At 43.0% G+C, this 14266-nt stretch overlaps 2 protein-coding genes across 4 annotated transcripts in view; one reads left to right on the top strand and one right to left on the bottom strand.

Annotated features, from left to right (window-relative positions):
- Positions 1-9821, top strand: part of dipk1aa (divergent protein kinase domain 1Aa) — a 42190-nt gene extending 32369 nt beyond the window's left edge. For 2 of the 3 annotated variants that reach the window (XM_072912870.1, XM_061941167.2), the window contains exons 5-6: positions 312-443; positions 6008-9821. In XM_072912870.1, the coding sequence (XP_072768971.1) occupies positions 312-443; positions 6008-6682 (807 nt within the window). In that variant the 3' untranslated portion in view covers positions 6683-9821. The remainder of the gene's footprint in view (positions 1-311; positions 444-6007) is intronic. The other variant, XM_072912871.1, reaches the window with a different exon arrangement.
- rpl5a (ribosomal protein L5a) overlaps positions 9558-14266 on the bottom strand; it is a 10465-nt gene continuing 5756 nt past the window's right edge. The window contains exons 6-8 of the mRNA XM_061941206.2: positions 12335-12512; positions 9818-9906; positions 9558-9691 (exon numbers count right to left, since the gene is read on the bottom strand). Coding sequence (XP_061797190.2) covers positions 9589-9691; positions 9818-9906; positions 12335-12512 — 370 coding nt within the window. The 3' untranslated portion in view covers positions 9558-9588. The remainder of the gene's footprint in view (positions 9692-9817; positions 9907-12334; positions 12513-14266) is intronic.

Raw genomic sequence — 14266 nt, 5'->3', positions numbered from 1 at the left:
TGGTTTTATATTGTTTTACTTTCTTTTTTATTCAAGAAAATGTTTTTAATTTATTTATCTTATTTTATTTATTTATTTATTTTAAAAAAGGACCTTATCTTCACCATACCTGGTTGTCTAAATTAGGCATAATAATGTATATATCGGTATCGGTTGATATCGGCATCGGTAATTAAGAGTTGGAAAATATCGGAATATCGGCAAAAAAGCCATTATCGGACATCCCTATTAAAAATGACCAAAATTGTAGCTAGCAGCACTATGTTGCTGACAAGTCGGGTCACTTTAAATAATGTTTCTTACCCCTGTAGTCCAAACTAGGAGAGCAGAACAACCTGGTGGGTCTGGTCAGTGTGATCCTGTCTGTCGCCGACGGCAACAGGGATGGAAAAGTGTCGCTGCCAGAAGCTCGCTCCATGTGGGCCCTCCTGCACATGGATCAGGTAAGAAGAGATGAGGATTTCATCCGTTATTGTTTTGGCGGTCTCTTTTCGGAATGTTCTAAACTCCTGGTTCAATGCCAGTCTCATAGTGAGCAGAATAATGCTGCCCGGTTAAGTGTGGCAAGCTTTTCAGTATTTATGTAAAGATGCACATGTTAGTACGATTATTTTTTATAGCATAAGTAAATACATATCACAAGTATGATAATATATATATATATATATATATATATATATATATTAGAGATAGGCAATTATTTCATCCGCAACCGCATCAGAAAGTCGTCAACCATCCGCCATCCACCCGGTCTAACATTTGATCAGAACCGCACCCGCCCGCAGTTATATATCTAATATAGACGATGCAAGGCATTAGTGAGGTTATAAAGCTTTTGCCTGTTAAAGAAAGGAGACTGATCCAATGCAACACAGACATTCGCGTGCCACGCTGTCACGACCCAGACGCACACCAGTGCGCAATCATATGGGAGCCGCGCAGAGCGCACCCCCAAGCGCGTCTCACTGCCGGCGACGGCCGGGTATGGGCCCGACGCTCCAGCGCCATCCATTTTCAGGGCTAGTTGATTCGGCAGGTGGGTTGTTACACACTCCTTAGCGGGTTCCAACTTCCATGGCCACCGTCCTGCTGTCTATATCAACCAGGGTGAGCCCCACCCCTTTCGTGAGCGCACTGCGCGCGGAGTGACCCCTGTTACGCGCCCCCGGCAACAGGGGGCAGGTAAGCTGCTTACCTGCTGCTCGTGACGCCGGCCGCGGCGAAGGCGGACGAGGCGGGGTGTCGGTGCGGTGGTGACCCTGGACGTGCGTCGGGCCCTTCTCGCGGATCGCCTCAGCTACGGCTCCCGGTGGGGCCCTCTCGGGGGAAGGGGCCTCGGTCCCGGACCCCGGCGAGGCGTCCCTTCTCCGCTCCGTAAAAGTGTCCATCTCTTTTTTTTTTTTTTCTGTTGTGGCATATGCTGCAGGTGCCTGCATGCTCGTTTTTCGTATGTGGGTAACAACATTTAACTATGTATATATATTTCCGAATTGGTTTAACTGCCACGCGCCTGAATCTATTTAAAATCTAATTTTTTTTTATTTCAACCGCCCGACCCAACCCGCGGATAAAATCTAATTTTTTAAAATTTCATCCGCCCGATCCGCGGATAATCCGCGGTTGTGCCCGCAAACCGCGCATCTCTAATATATATATAAAACAGTAATACATCTATATAATCGGAACAGCCGACATGGGCATCTACATCAACTATATGATTTGCCTGAGAAGCTGGACAGGACAAAAAAAATAAAAATAAAATAAATAAATAAAAACAGTAATATATCTCAAAACATGTTTTCCATATATTAGCCACACCGGACTAAAAGCCGCGGATATATACGTTATGAAATAAGTTATTTACACAGAATTAATTTGTAAATGCTTATTTACATACCTTAATTGTTTCCAAATGGTGTCTGTAGAATGGCAGTAAAACGGAAATCAAACAAAATGTCAGTCATCATCAGTGTTGGGTTAGTTACTGAAAACCAGTAACTAGTTAGTTACTAGTTACTTTATTTCAAAAGTAACACAGTTACTAACTCAGTTACTCACACCAAAAAGTAATGCGTTACTGTGAAAAGTAACTAGTTACTTTTTTCTTTTTTTTTTTAATTAAGGCTCCCATTAATGCCCTTTCAGTGCTGTTATTGCACTGGAGAATAATACAATGTGTTGATCAACTTGACATGCATTTGCATCACTGAACTCTGCTAAGCAATGTGGTCTACGTACAACACACAAAGACAAAGATATGTTTCAAAGGGCCAATTTGTTTCAGGCCAGCACAAATTGACAAAACTATTTTAAATAGCTGCAACATAACATACATAAGTAACAAACAGCATAATAACAAGATAGCTGTAAAGCAAGGAAGGTACACATGACATACACAAAGCATAACCAGGCGTTTTTTTCCCTCAAGGAATTCTGAAATAAAATCATGTCTGAAGCCCAGAACATTCTACGTATTTACCCAGTTGTAGTTTAGAGAAAAGGAAAGATTGGCCTGGCCCACTAGCATCCCTCTTTATGTTTGTGAACTGTATAGTCTATACATTTAGAGTGATGTGATAATCAAACACTCTGGAAGTCTAGAATGAAAGAGTATATAAGAGAATTGACAGAGTGTGTGTACCTTCAGTGCTGAATGATGAGCAGAGGCAGAGTTTGGAGTGTCTTCTTTAGCTCGCTTTCCATGTTTATGTGCTCACTGTCCACTGTGTCCAGGAACTTGGAAAATGTTTTCGTGCTATTTGCCGTTTGACACCGGTATCATGCTAATTAGCTGCCTGAAAGCGGGTGACTCCACTATAAAAATAGCCTGCCTGTCTTCTAGCACATACGATGCAATGGCTCAATCAATGTTAAAAGTTAAAGTTAAAGTTAAAGTAAAGTTAAAGTACCAATGATTGTCACACACACACTAGGTGTGGCGAAATTATTCTCTGCATTTGACCCATCACCCTTGATCACCCCCTGGGAGGTGAGGGGAGCAGTGGGCAGCAGCGGTGGCCGCGCCCGGGAATAATTTTTGGTGATTTAACCCCCAATTCCAACCCTTGATGCTGAGTGCCAAGCAGGGAGGTAATGGGTCCCATTTTTATAGTCTTTGGTATGACTCGGCCGGGGTTTGAACCCACAACCTACCGATCTCAGGGCGGACACTCTAACCACTAGGCCACTGAGTCGGTCCTGGCTAGCAGTCCCTCCGTTAAAATCCTTAGGTGAAGTGTCTCTCTTTACTAGCTTCGTCGAAGCATGTTGCTTTTGTAGCTGTTTCAGCAGATTTGAATTGCTGTTTTGGGCAGTAGATGGGATCTTTGATCCAAGACACAACTTACGTTTAACTAAAATGTTCTTTTTATTGTACTCGACAAAAGAAAAGTAGTGAGAATATCTCCATGTTAAGAAACTCGACTGCAGCTCCGCCATGATCAGACACGCGCCCCCCCCTCCCCCCCCCCCCCACACCCACACACAGATTCAGAAGGACGACACCGCAGCGCTCCAATAAAACACACTCAGATCTTCTGTTTCTAGCCGATACTACACAAAAAATAACGCAGGAACGCATCACGTAGTAACGGTAACTGAGTTACTGAATATAAAAAATAACGCGTTAGACTACTAGTTACCGCTAGTCCCAACACTGGTCATCATCATGGACCCACTAGCTGCACAAGCTAGCTCTCCAAACAGCTAAACAGACTCAATAACTCCTTGGTGAATTTACTGAGGAATTTGTGAAACTGAAACAATACAAAAAGAATGCCATTGTAAGTTAATAATACTATAACAGACACTCGTGTTAGCATATTAGCTAATGATATTGACGCTAGCTTGATTACATTACAATAGCATGTACAAATATGCATGAAAACACTCCGACATAATTCACACATGGGACTGTTTAGTAAGTATGAATTGTTTTAGTTATATTGTAAAACTTACAAACGTTGCTTGGAGTGATGGATGAAGAATCCATACGAGTTGAAACGCTATGGACGATCCAAAAGACAGAACGGCACTTCTACTTCTTGTTAAAAGCTTTACACGGCACTGTAAGGATTCACCCAGCGGCATCTGCATTGAGCTAACTTGTCCAAAAGATGGCGCCATATAGCACAAACAATAACACACCATTCAAGTGCATGCGTTTAAAGAAAACTATTTGCAATATGGCCATCAGCGAAGAAGAATCCCTAAATTAATCGCAGTTTTATAAGCCGCAGGGTTCAAAGTAGGGATGTCCGATAATGGCTTTTTGCCGATATTGTCCAACTCTTTAATTACCGATACCGATATCAACTGATATATACAGTCGTGGAATTAACACATTATTATGCCTAATTTGGACAACCAGGTATGGCGAAGATAAGGTAAATTAAAAAAAAAAAAAAGAATAAAATAAGAAATTAATAAAAAATATTTTCTTGAATAAAAAAAAGTAAAACAATATAAAAACAGTTACATAGAAACTAGTAATTAATGAAAATTAGTAAAATTAACTGTTGAAGGTTAGTACTATTAGTGGACCAGCAGCACGCACAATCATGTGTGCTTACGGACTGTATCCCTTGCAGACTGTATTGATATATAATGTAGGAACCAGAATATTAAAGGGGAACATTATCACCAGACTTATGTAAGCGTCAATATATACCTTGATGTTGCAGAAAAAAGACCATATATTTTTTTAACCGATTTCTGAACTCTAAATGGGTGAATTTTGGCGAATTAAACGCCTTTCTATTATTCGCTCTCGGGAAGCAATCCGCCATTTTCTCAAATACATTACAAACACCGAGTCAAATCAGCTCTGTTATTTTCCGTTTTTTCGACTGTTTTCCGTACCTTGGAGACATCATGCCTCGTCGGTGTGTTGTCGGAGGGTGTAACAACACGAACAGGGACGGATTCAAGTTGCACCAGTGGCCCAAAGATGCGAAAGTGGCAAGAAGTTGGACGTTTGTTCCGCACACTTTACCGACGAAAGCTATGCTACGAGAGATGGCAAGAATATGTGGATATCCTGCGACACTCAAAGCAGATGCATTTCCAACTGGACTGGACAGATCAGCTTTCAGGAAAAGAGAGCGGATGAGGGTATGTCTACAGAATATATTAATTGATGAAAACTGGGCTGTCTGCACTCTCAAAGTGCATGTTGTTGCCAAATGTATTTCATATGCTGTAAACCTAGTTCATAGTTGTTAGAAGGCGATCGCCGAATTCGTCCTCGCTTTCTCCCGTGTCGCTGGCTGTCGTGTTGTTTTCGTCGGTTTCGCTTGCATACGGTTCAAACCGATATGGCTCAATAGCTTCAGTTTCTTCATCAATTTCGTTTTCGCTACCTGCCTCCACACTACAACCATCCGTTTCAATACATGCGTAATCTGTTGAATCGCTTAAGCTGCTGAAATCCGAGTCTGAATCCGAGCTAATGTCGCTATAGCTTGCTGTTCTATGCGCCATGTTTGTTTGTGTTGGCATCACTGTGTGACGTCACAGGAAAATGGACGTGTATATAACGATGGTTAAAATCAGGCACTTTGAAGCTTTTTTTAGGGATATTGCGTGATGGGTAAAATTTTGAAAAAAACTTAGAAAAATAAAATAAGCCACTGGGAACTGATTTTTAATGGTTTTAACCCTTCTGAAATTGTGATAATGTTCCCCTTTAATAACAGAAAGAAACAACCCTTTTGTATGAATGAGTGTAAATGGGGGAGGGAGGTTTTTTGGGTTGGTGCACTAATTGTAAGTGTATCTTCTGTTTTTTATGTTGATTTAATTAAAAAACAAAAACAAAAAACGATACCGATAATTTCCGATATTGCATTTTAACGCATTTATCGGACATCTCTAGTTCAAAGCGTAGTCTCTTATAGTACGGACTTTACGGGGATAATAACATGGAGCATTTCCCTTGGAGAGTGGACTTACAGGATATCTCCTTCCATAAACACGCCATCAGCATTTTGTTTTGTGGTTCCTTCAGGTGCTTCTTGGCCTTCTGCTTCAGGAACGTGGACACACTCCTCGTCTTCTGGGCTACTGCGGCGACCTCTACATGACGGAACGCGTCCCACACAGCCCCCTGTACGGTGTCTCTTGGCCGCCGGCGTCCTGGATGCCCGCTGGCCTGCGGCGTACCATGGACCAGTGGTTCACTCCCTCGTGGCCCCGCAAAGCCAAGATCTCCATGGGCCTGCTGGAGCTGGTGGAGGACATCTTCCACGGCACATACGGCAGCTTCCTCATCTGCGACCTGGCGGCGGCGCGCTTTGGCTACACCGACGGCCACGAGCTGCGTCTCACCGACCCCCGGACCGTCGTGCCCGAGAGCCAGTTCCGGCGCAGCATGCGGGCGCTCAGGTGCGACACAGACGCCGACTGCGTGTACGGTACGGACTGCCGGACCACGTGTGACACGGCGAGCAAACGTTGCAGGGAGGAGCCGGTGCGGCCCAATTTGGCCAAAGCCTGCGGCGTGCTGAAGGACTACCTCCTGAAGGGGGCGCCGTCCACGCTGAGGGAGGAGCTGGAGAGGCAACTGCACGCCTGCATGGCCCTCAAGGGGAGCGCCGGACAAATGAACATGGAGCACTCGCTGCTTCTCAACAACCTGAAGGCTCTGCTGTGGAGACAAATATCCCACACAAAGGACTCGTGAGCAGGACAAACGTTCAATTTCTGCTAAATATTGGGACATGGCTCTCAGTCCTGTTATAATAATTCATACGCTAACTAAAAGGCTGCCTTTAGTCGGGCTGAGAATACACAACGTAGATCAGGGCTCTAAAACTAGATCTACCCGGGGACTGCTAAGGTCTAGTCGCTGTAGACTTTCATGGAACCATTTTACATTTAGGCACTTTTGAGTTCCTGATGAGATGGTCACTTCTGCTTGCTTACAGGACGCTGCCCAAAGTCCTTTCTCTATCTGCATCGTTTTTGGAGTTTGTGTTCTTTCCTGCTGGATTCAAGATTGCCAGAGGCAATTTAACTAAGGGTGCATCGGCTGCAGTTACACTGAACTGTCAAGTTAGGTGGAGGGCTTTAAAACAATATGGGCCTGCAAACTGTGGATAAAAATGGGCCTGCACACCGCAAATAAATGTGAGCCACAAGTACATACAGGCCTTCAAGCCTCAAGTAAATATGGGCCACAAGTAGATAAGGGCCTACGAACGGTGGACAAATATGGGCCTGCGGCCAAGAAGTAAACATGGGTCACAAGTAGATATGGGCCTGTGAACTGTGGATAATTATGGGATTTTTGGGTCACAAGTACATATGGGCCAAAAATAGCTACGGACCACAAGTAAATAAGGGCATGCGAGCCTCAGGTAAATTTGGGCCTGCATGTAGATATGGGCCACACGTAGATAAGGGCCTGCAAGTAAATATGGGCCAGCTTTCCATGGAAAAATATGGGCCTGCGAGCGAGAAGTAAAAATGGGTTGAAAGTAGATATGGGCCTGTGAATTGTGGATATTTATGGGATTTTAGGGTCACAAATAGATATGGTCCACAAGTAGATAAGGGCATGCGAGCCTCAGGTAAATTTGGGCCTGCAAGCTGCAAGTAAATATGGACCAAACGTAGATATGGGCCAGCGGGCTAGATGCAAACATGGGTCGCAAGTAGATATGGGCTTGTGAATCGGGGATAATTATGGGATTTTTGGGTCACAAGTAGATATGGGCCTGTGGTCTACAATTAAATATGGGCGAGCGTTCCATGGACAAATATGGGCCTAATGGACAAGACGTAAACATGGGTAAAAAGTAGATACGGGCCTGTGAACCGTGGATAAGAATGGGATTTTTGGGTCACAAGTAAATATGGGCCTGTGAACCGTGGATAATTATAGGATTTTTGGGTCACAAGTACATATGGGCCTGCAAGCCACAGATAAATATGGGCCAGAAATAGCTATGGATTACAAATAATTAAGGGCATGCAATCCTCAGGTAAATTTGTGCCTGCACATAGATATGGGCCAGTGTACCATGGAAAAATATGGGCCTGCGAGCGAGAAGTAAACATGGGTTGAAAGTAGATATGGGCCTATGAACCGTGGATATTTATCGGATTTTTGGGTCACAAATAGATATAGGCCTGCGAGCTAAAATTTGATATGGTCCACAAGTAGATAAGGGCATGCGAGCCACAGGTAAATTTGGGCCTGCAAGTAAATATGGACCACACATACATAAGGGCCTGCGGTTTGAAAGTAAATATGGGCCAGCGGGCTAGAAGCAAACATGGGTCGCAAGTAGATATGGGCTTGTGAATCGTGGATAATTATGGGATTTTTGGGTCACAAGTAGATATGGGGTTGTGGTCTACAAGTAAATATGGGCCAGCGTTCCATGGACAAATATGGGCCTGTGGGACAGAAGTAAACATGGGTCAAAAGTAGATACGGGCCAAAATTAGATATGGACCACTAGTAGATAAGGGCATGTGAGCCTCAGGTAAATTTGGCCCTGCAAGCTGCGAGTAGCTTTGGGCCACACGTAGATAACGGCCTGTAAACTGAGGATAAATATGGTGCACAAGTAGATAAGGGCATGTGGGCCGCAAGTAAATTTGGGCCTGCAGGCTGTGAGCAACTATGGGCTGCAAGTTTGAGACTCCTGACCAAGCTGAATGCTGACACACTAATTTTCTTGCATTTACCAGTGGGCGTGTCCTCAAATAACAGCAGCTGGAAATGAAGCAACAATATGCTTTGTCAACACACTGACAGAATATTTTAGTAGCTGGCAGACTCATCGGGACATTCCAGTTTTACTCCAATCAATTCTGTTTGAGACATGAAAGATCTTGGAGGTTTAATAAGACCACTTTTCACCAACCCAGAATGAAAGAAGCATTAAGAGTGATTCTACTTTCTAAGACTGGTTCTAACAACCACTACATTTATCATTGCCTTTTTCGTGGTGAGTTCACTAGCATCCGATTTGTGATGGAATCTACACCCAGTGGGACGTTTAGGTGTTGCTAAGCAACCCAGTGGCCACACTGACAGGGAAGCACAATTAATAGCTGGTGACAGTGGAGAAGGTGTTTTGCTCCTGCAATGCATGGTTGGATATAAGTAAGTTGTGTATTAGGGAATGTTAGCACCTATCTCAGTGCCATAGAACACATGCTGGAATCATCTGATGAATGTTTTATATTGTACAAGATCTTGGACGCTGGATGAATGACGACTTGCTGATATGAAGTACCGTATTTTTCGGAGTATAAGTCGCGCCTGCCGAAAATGCATAATAAAGAAGGAAAAAAAACATATAAGTCGCACTAGAGCCAGCCAAACTATGAAAAAAACTGCGACTTATAGTCCGAAATATACGGTAACTGTTTAACCTTGGAAAACGTGCAATGAGCAGTTGTGTGCTCAACACTGCTGTGTAAAACTAAAAACACTGATTTTGCACTATTTTGATGTCACAACACATACCTTTCTTTTGTTTTTCAGTAGTTGAGTGGAAGGCCACCAAATGTATGAAGGGACCAACGATAAGATACAAAAGTGGAGTTTGTAACACATTTATTAGCCATGCGCTAACCGTCCCCAGCCTCGTGCTCTTGCGCTCGTAAGAAGCTGGCTTTTTTCTGGGCGACGCGGTTCTTCCTTTGCGCCAGAGACAACTTGGCGCGATTCCATCTGCGCGGAAAGAGGATCCATTAGTATTCACAAGGGATGAGAAGCTTGCCGGTAATTTCTTTGACTAAGTGTTTGACATGTGAGACATGCACTTGTGGACTTAACAGGAAATAAATCAAACCCCACCTTTTCTTCTGGACTTCTCTTTTTGGTTTCTTTTCGTGAACAGGGTTTGCTCTGACTGCGGCGTGTGCTTTCTTGTACATTTCCTCCACCTGGAAGCCAGAGAAAAGACACACATAAATAGTGTGTATATAACTGTGTGTGCTGTATGAACGTAACTTAGGTGTGCTTCTCTCAGCCCCGTCTTGAAAGGACAGTAAACATCAGCCAATGCAAACGAAGGACCAACTACGTTTTGCTCAGCGTACTTAGGATCATCACAGAGAAGCAGCGTTACAACTAACATGTGACCGGGAAGCTGAATATCGGTTTTGCTCAAAACTGTCAGCTGCTAAAAGCCAATTTTATTTATGACTCAAATACTGCACCCTGGTGGCTGAAGTGAGCAATAGCAACACCAGGGCACACTTTGACCAACAGGACGATATATTGTCCCACAAATTATTGCAGGGAAACAATATTGTCAGCATTACTTTGAGACCTAATAATATAATAATAATGCAAGTAACCTTTTCAAATATTTCTCATTACTGCAGTATTTTTAGCACCACAAGGGCTCTATTTAAATGAATGTGGTTTTTAATTATTCTCCTCGTTTCAACGCCTTTTTGAGGCCCTAACATGCACAAAAAGTCACCAAATTTTGCAGATGCATCAGATTTGGCATACATTTTTATGTTTTGAGGTGCCGAAAACATTTTAAAATTGGTTCTCTAGCGCTAACTTTAAATTAGCCCCTCCCACCAGTTGCACGAAGCGACACAAAAACCGTTGGAGACGTCGGTTATGACAGGACGCTTGTAAAAAAAAAAACAACTAAAAAAAACATCCATCCATTTTCTACCGCTTATTCCCTTTGGGGTCGCGGGGGGCGCTGGAGCCTATCTCAGCTACAATCGGGCGGAAGGCGGGGTACACCCTGGACAAGTCGCCACCTCATCGCAGGGCCAACACAGATAGACAGACAACATTCACACTCACATTCACACACTAGGGCCAATTTAGTGTTGCCAATCAACCTATCCCCAGGTGCATGTCTTTGGAGGTGGGAGGAAGCCGGAGTACCCGGAGGGAACCCACGCAGTCACGGGGGAGGACATGCAAACTCCACACAGAAAGATCCCGAGCCCGGGATTGAACCCAAGACTACTCAGGACCTTCGTATTGTGAGGCAGATGCACTAACCCCTCTTCCACCGTGCTGCCAAAAAAAAAACCCATACGTGAAAAACAAGTTGGCCGTTTTTCAGGCACAAAAGGGGTGGCGCTTTCACAAACTCCTCCTAGTTAACCACTGAACATCTTTAAGTGCAGTTAAACAAACTTCGGGTGAATTATTTCTGTTGCCATCACGTTCCAAAAAAGTTGGCACAGTGTTCAATCTTGCTCTGAAGCTGAAATACTCCCACACATATTTTTGCGACTGAATTTTGTTCCTCATGAGCGATTGTATGATAGCGTCCCGCCACCAGCCACTAAGACAAAGATTGTGTATGACTGACAAGAGGGTTCGCACCATTGGCTTTCAAGACGCAGCATTCCCTATAATAGAAGAGTTTATTTCCATGACCACGCTTTAATGGCCGTCTTCTTAATTAGCACAATTGTGCTTTATATTATCGCTTTAACTGTGTCCACTGAATTAATTATCAAACTTCTGATTGACTCCCAAGAAGTTGAAATTATCTGAATTTCAATCTACTATGGAATGAATGCGCCCAGGTGCTAAAAGGGATACACAGAATGAACCCTCACACCCGGTTTGGAAACAGGAGACAAAGAACATTTATCAATGCATGCAAGGTGGAGACTACATTTGTATTTATTGTTCCATGAATTGATTTATAGATTATTGGCCAAGCCCACTTTGATACCAACAAATCATTTGCTCAAAGTGTAGCAAAGTGGGGAAATCTGCATTTTTTTTTTAAATAAAACCTTTATCTTTTTTTAAATCTTGTTTAACTGGCTTGTGGCCCATTGCAGACATAAAATAAAACTAAAGCGCCATTTTTAAATGTTTGTGTTGGGGACCACTAAAATATCACATTTTTCACCAGATTGGACACGCTTTACCCCAATTTAGTTTTTTTAAGGCTCTTAAAAATAATAGTAATGGAGTAGATAGAATTGCCATTGCGCTGCTGTTGGGGTCCTAAACAGAGCAAAAAGACTAAAAGTAAAAAGCCACACTTCATTCCTCTCAAAGTAACAGGTATGTCCATATTTTAGTACATGCACAGTAGGAAGAAGATTCATATGGCCCCATTCGTCGCGTTTTACCCGACACATGAAACATGACAAAAGGAAGGTGTGCACTAGCCACTTTAGCTACCAGATGGCAGTAAAGTGTTGAATATCTTAAAATGTGTCTTGTGGCAATTCCAATTTCGACCACAGCTGTGTAGAGTGGCGCTTACCATTATTTTCAGCGGACTGCTTTGCAAAACTTTCTCTCATCCAGCAATGGGGCCACATGAACCCTTCCCTGATTTAAAAAGCCTTCAGAAACAAACCGTACAGTGTCGGGCGTGACTCCGTTCTTGATAAAGCGAGAGAACTGCTTCTTGTACGCCTCCTCGTCCTCCTCCATCAGGTAGGACATGTAGTCCGCCACGTTCATGCCCAGGATGTGCTTCCGGTGGACCTCTGCGTTAAACTCTTTGCTCTCTGCGTCGTAACCGGGGAAGCGTTTTATGCTAGAAGCATAAGAGGAAAAAATAAATTTAGATTTTTATGTCGTTCACCTCAGCTAGGAGTTGGGTTAAATCTGACTTTAGCAGGTACTGTATTTTCCAGACTATAAACCACTACTTTTTTTTTTACTATGTTTTGTACACTGCTTTTTACAGGACATGTACTCTACCAGGGCCACCAGGAGAGCACACAACATCATAAAGGACAGCACAGTCTCTTCAGCCTCCTACCATCAGGCAGACGATACAGGAGCCTGAAATCCAGGACTATGAGACTGACAAACAGTTTCTACCCACAGGCCATCAGGCTTGTAAATGCTAACTTGTGAATGCTAGCCCCCCCCCGTTTTACTTTTATCTTTTTGAACAAAAGACAGCTACCACAACCACCCCCGAACTGTGAACCATCACTGTACACTTTTCACCTTTGATCACTAAAGACACTAACTGCTGCTGAGACCAAATGTCACCTCCATATTTATACTGTTGGCTGTCAATCAGAATGTGCAATAATGTTATGTTACTTACTGTGCCTTGTATGTACATTTTTATTTTTATTTTAGCTAAGTACCGTGTGACTTGTTGAAGGGTGGACTAGCAAAGTAAGATTTTCATTGTACGGCAAACTGTCTGTTTAACTGTGCATATGATAACAATCTTGAATCACTGTGGCTTAAAAAACTGCGTGGCTAATTTATGGATTTTTCTTTGCTGACGACCGTAAGGCAAATAGTTTTTGTCAAAAACATGCAGACACTTGAATGGCGTTATTGTTTGTGCTATGGCGCCATCTTTTGGACGAGTTCTCTCACTGCAGGTGCTGCTGGGTGAATGTGAATTCCTGCTGTTTAAAGCTACGAACCGCAAGTACAAGTGCCGTTTCATCTTCTAATCGTCCATAGCGTTTTTACATGTATGGATTCTTCATTCATCGCTCCAAGCAACGTTTGTAAGTTTTACAATATAACCAAAAGTCCTCACTTACGAAAGCGCCCCATGTGTGATGTTTGTAGGAGTGTTTTCATGCATATTTGTCCGTGCTATCGTAATGTAATGAAGCTGGCGTCGTTAGCATGAGCTAATATGCTAACACGTTTACAAGTGTTTGTGTTAGTATTATTAATTTACGATGGCATTCTTTTTGTATTGTTTCCCTATCACAAAGTCCTCAGTAAATTCACTAAAACGTCATCGTGGAGTTATTGAGTCTGTTTAGTTGATTGTAGAGCGAGGTTCCACAGCTAGTGGGTCCATGACCATGACTTCTGTTTTGTTTGATCAGCCGTTTTACAGACACCGTTTGAAAACAAGGATGTAAATAAACATTTATAAAATATTTGTGTAAATAATAGAGATGTCCGATAATGGCTTTTTTACCGATATCCGATATTGTCCAACTCTTAATTATCGATTCCGATATCAACCGATACCGATATATACAGTCGTGGAATTAACACATTATGCCTAATTTTGTTGTGATGCCCCGCTGGATGCATTGAACAATGTAACAAGGTTTTCCAAAATAAATCAACTCAAGTTATGGAAAAAAATGCAACATGGCACTGCCATATTTATTATTGAAGTCACAAAGTGCATTCTTTTTTTTTTAACGTGCCTCAAAACAGCAGCTTGGAATTTGGGACATGCTCTTCCTGAGAGAGCATGAGGAGGTGGAGGCGGGCGGGGTTGGGATGTATATTGTAGCGTCCGGGAAGAGTTAGTGCTGCAAGGGGTTCTGGGTATTTGTTCTGTTGTGT

The sequence above is a fragment of the Nerophis lumbriciformis genome, linkage group LG03, assembly GCF_033978685.3.
Source record: "Nerophis lumbriciformis linkage group LG03, RoL_Nlum_v2.1, whole genome shotgun sequence".
Taxonomy (NCBI): Eukaryota; Metazoa; Chordata; class Actinopteri; order Syngnathiformes; family Syngnathidae; genus Nerophis; species Nerophis lumbriciformis.
The sequence above is the reverse complement of the archived record's forward strand: the minus strand, read 5'-3'. Positions and strand labels throughout refer to the sequence as shown.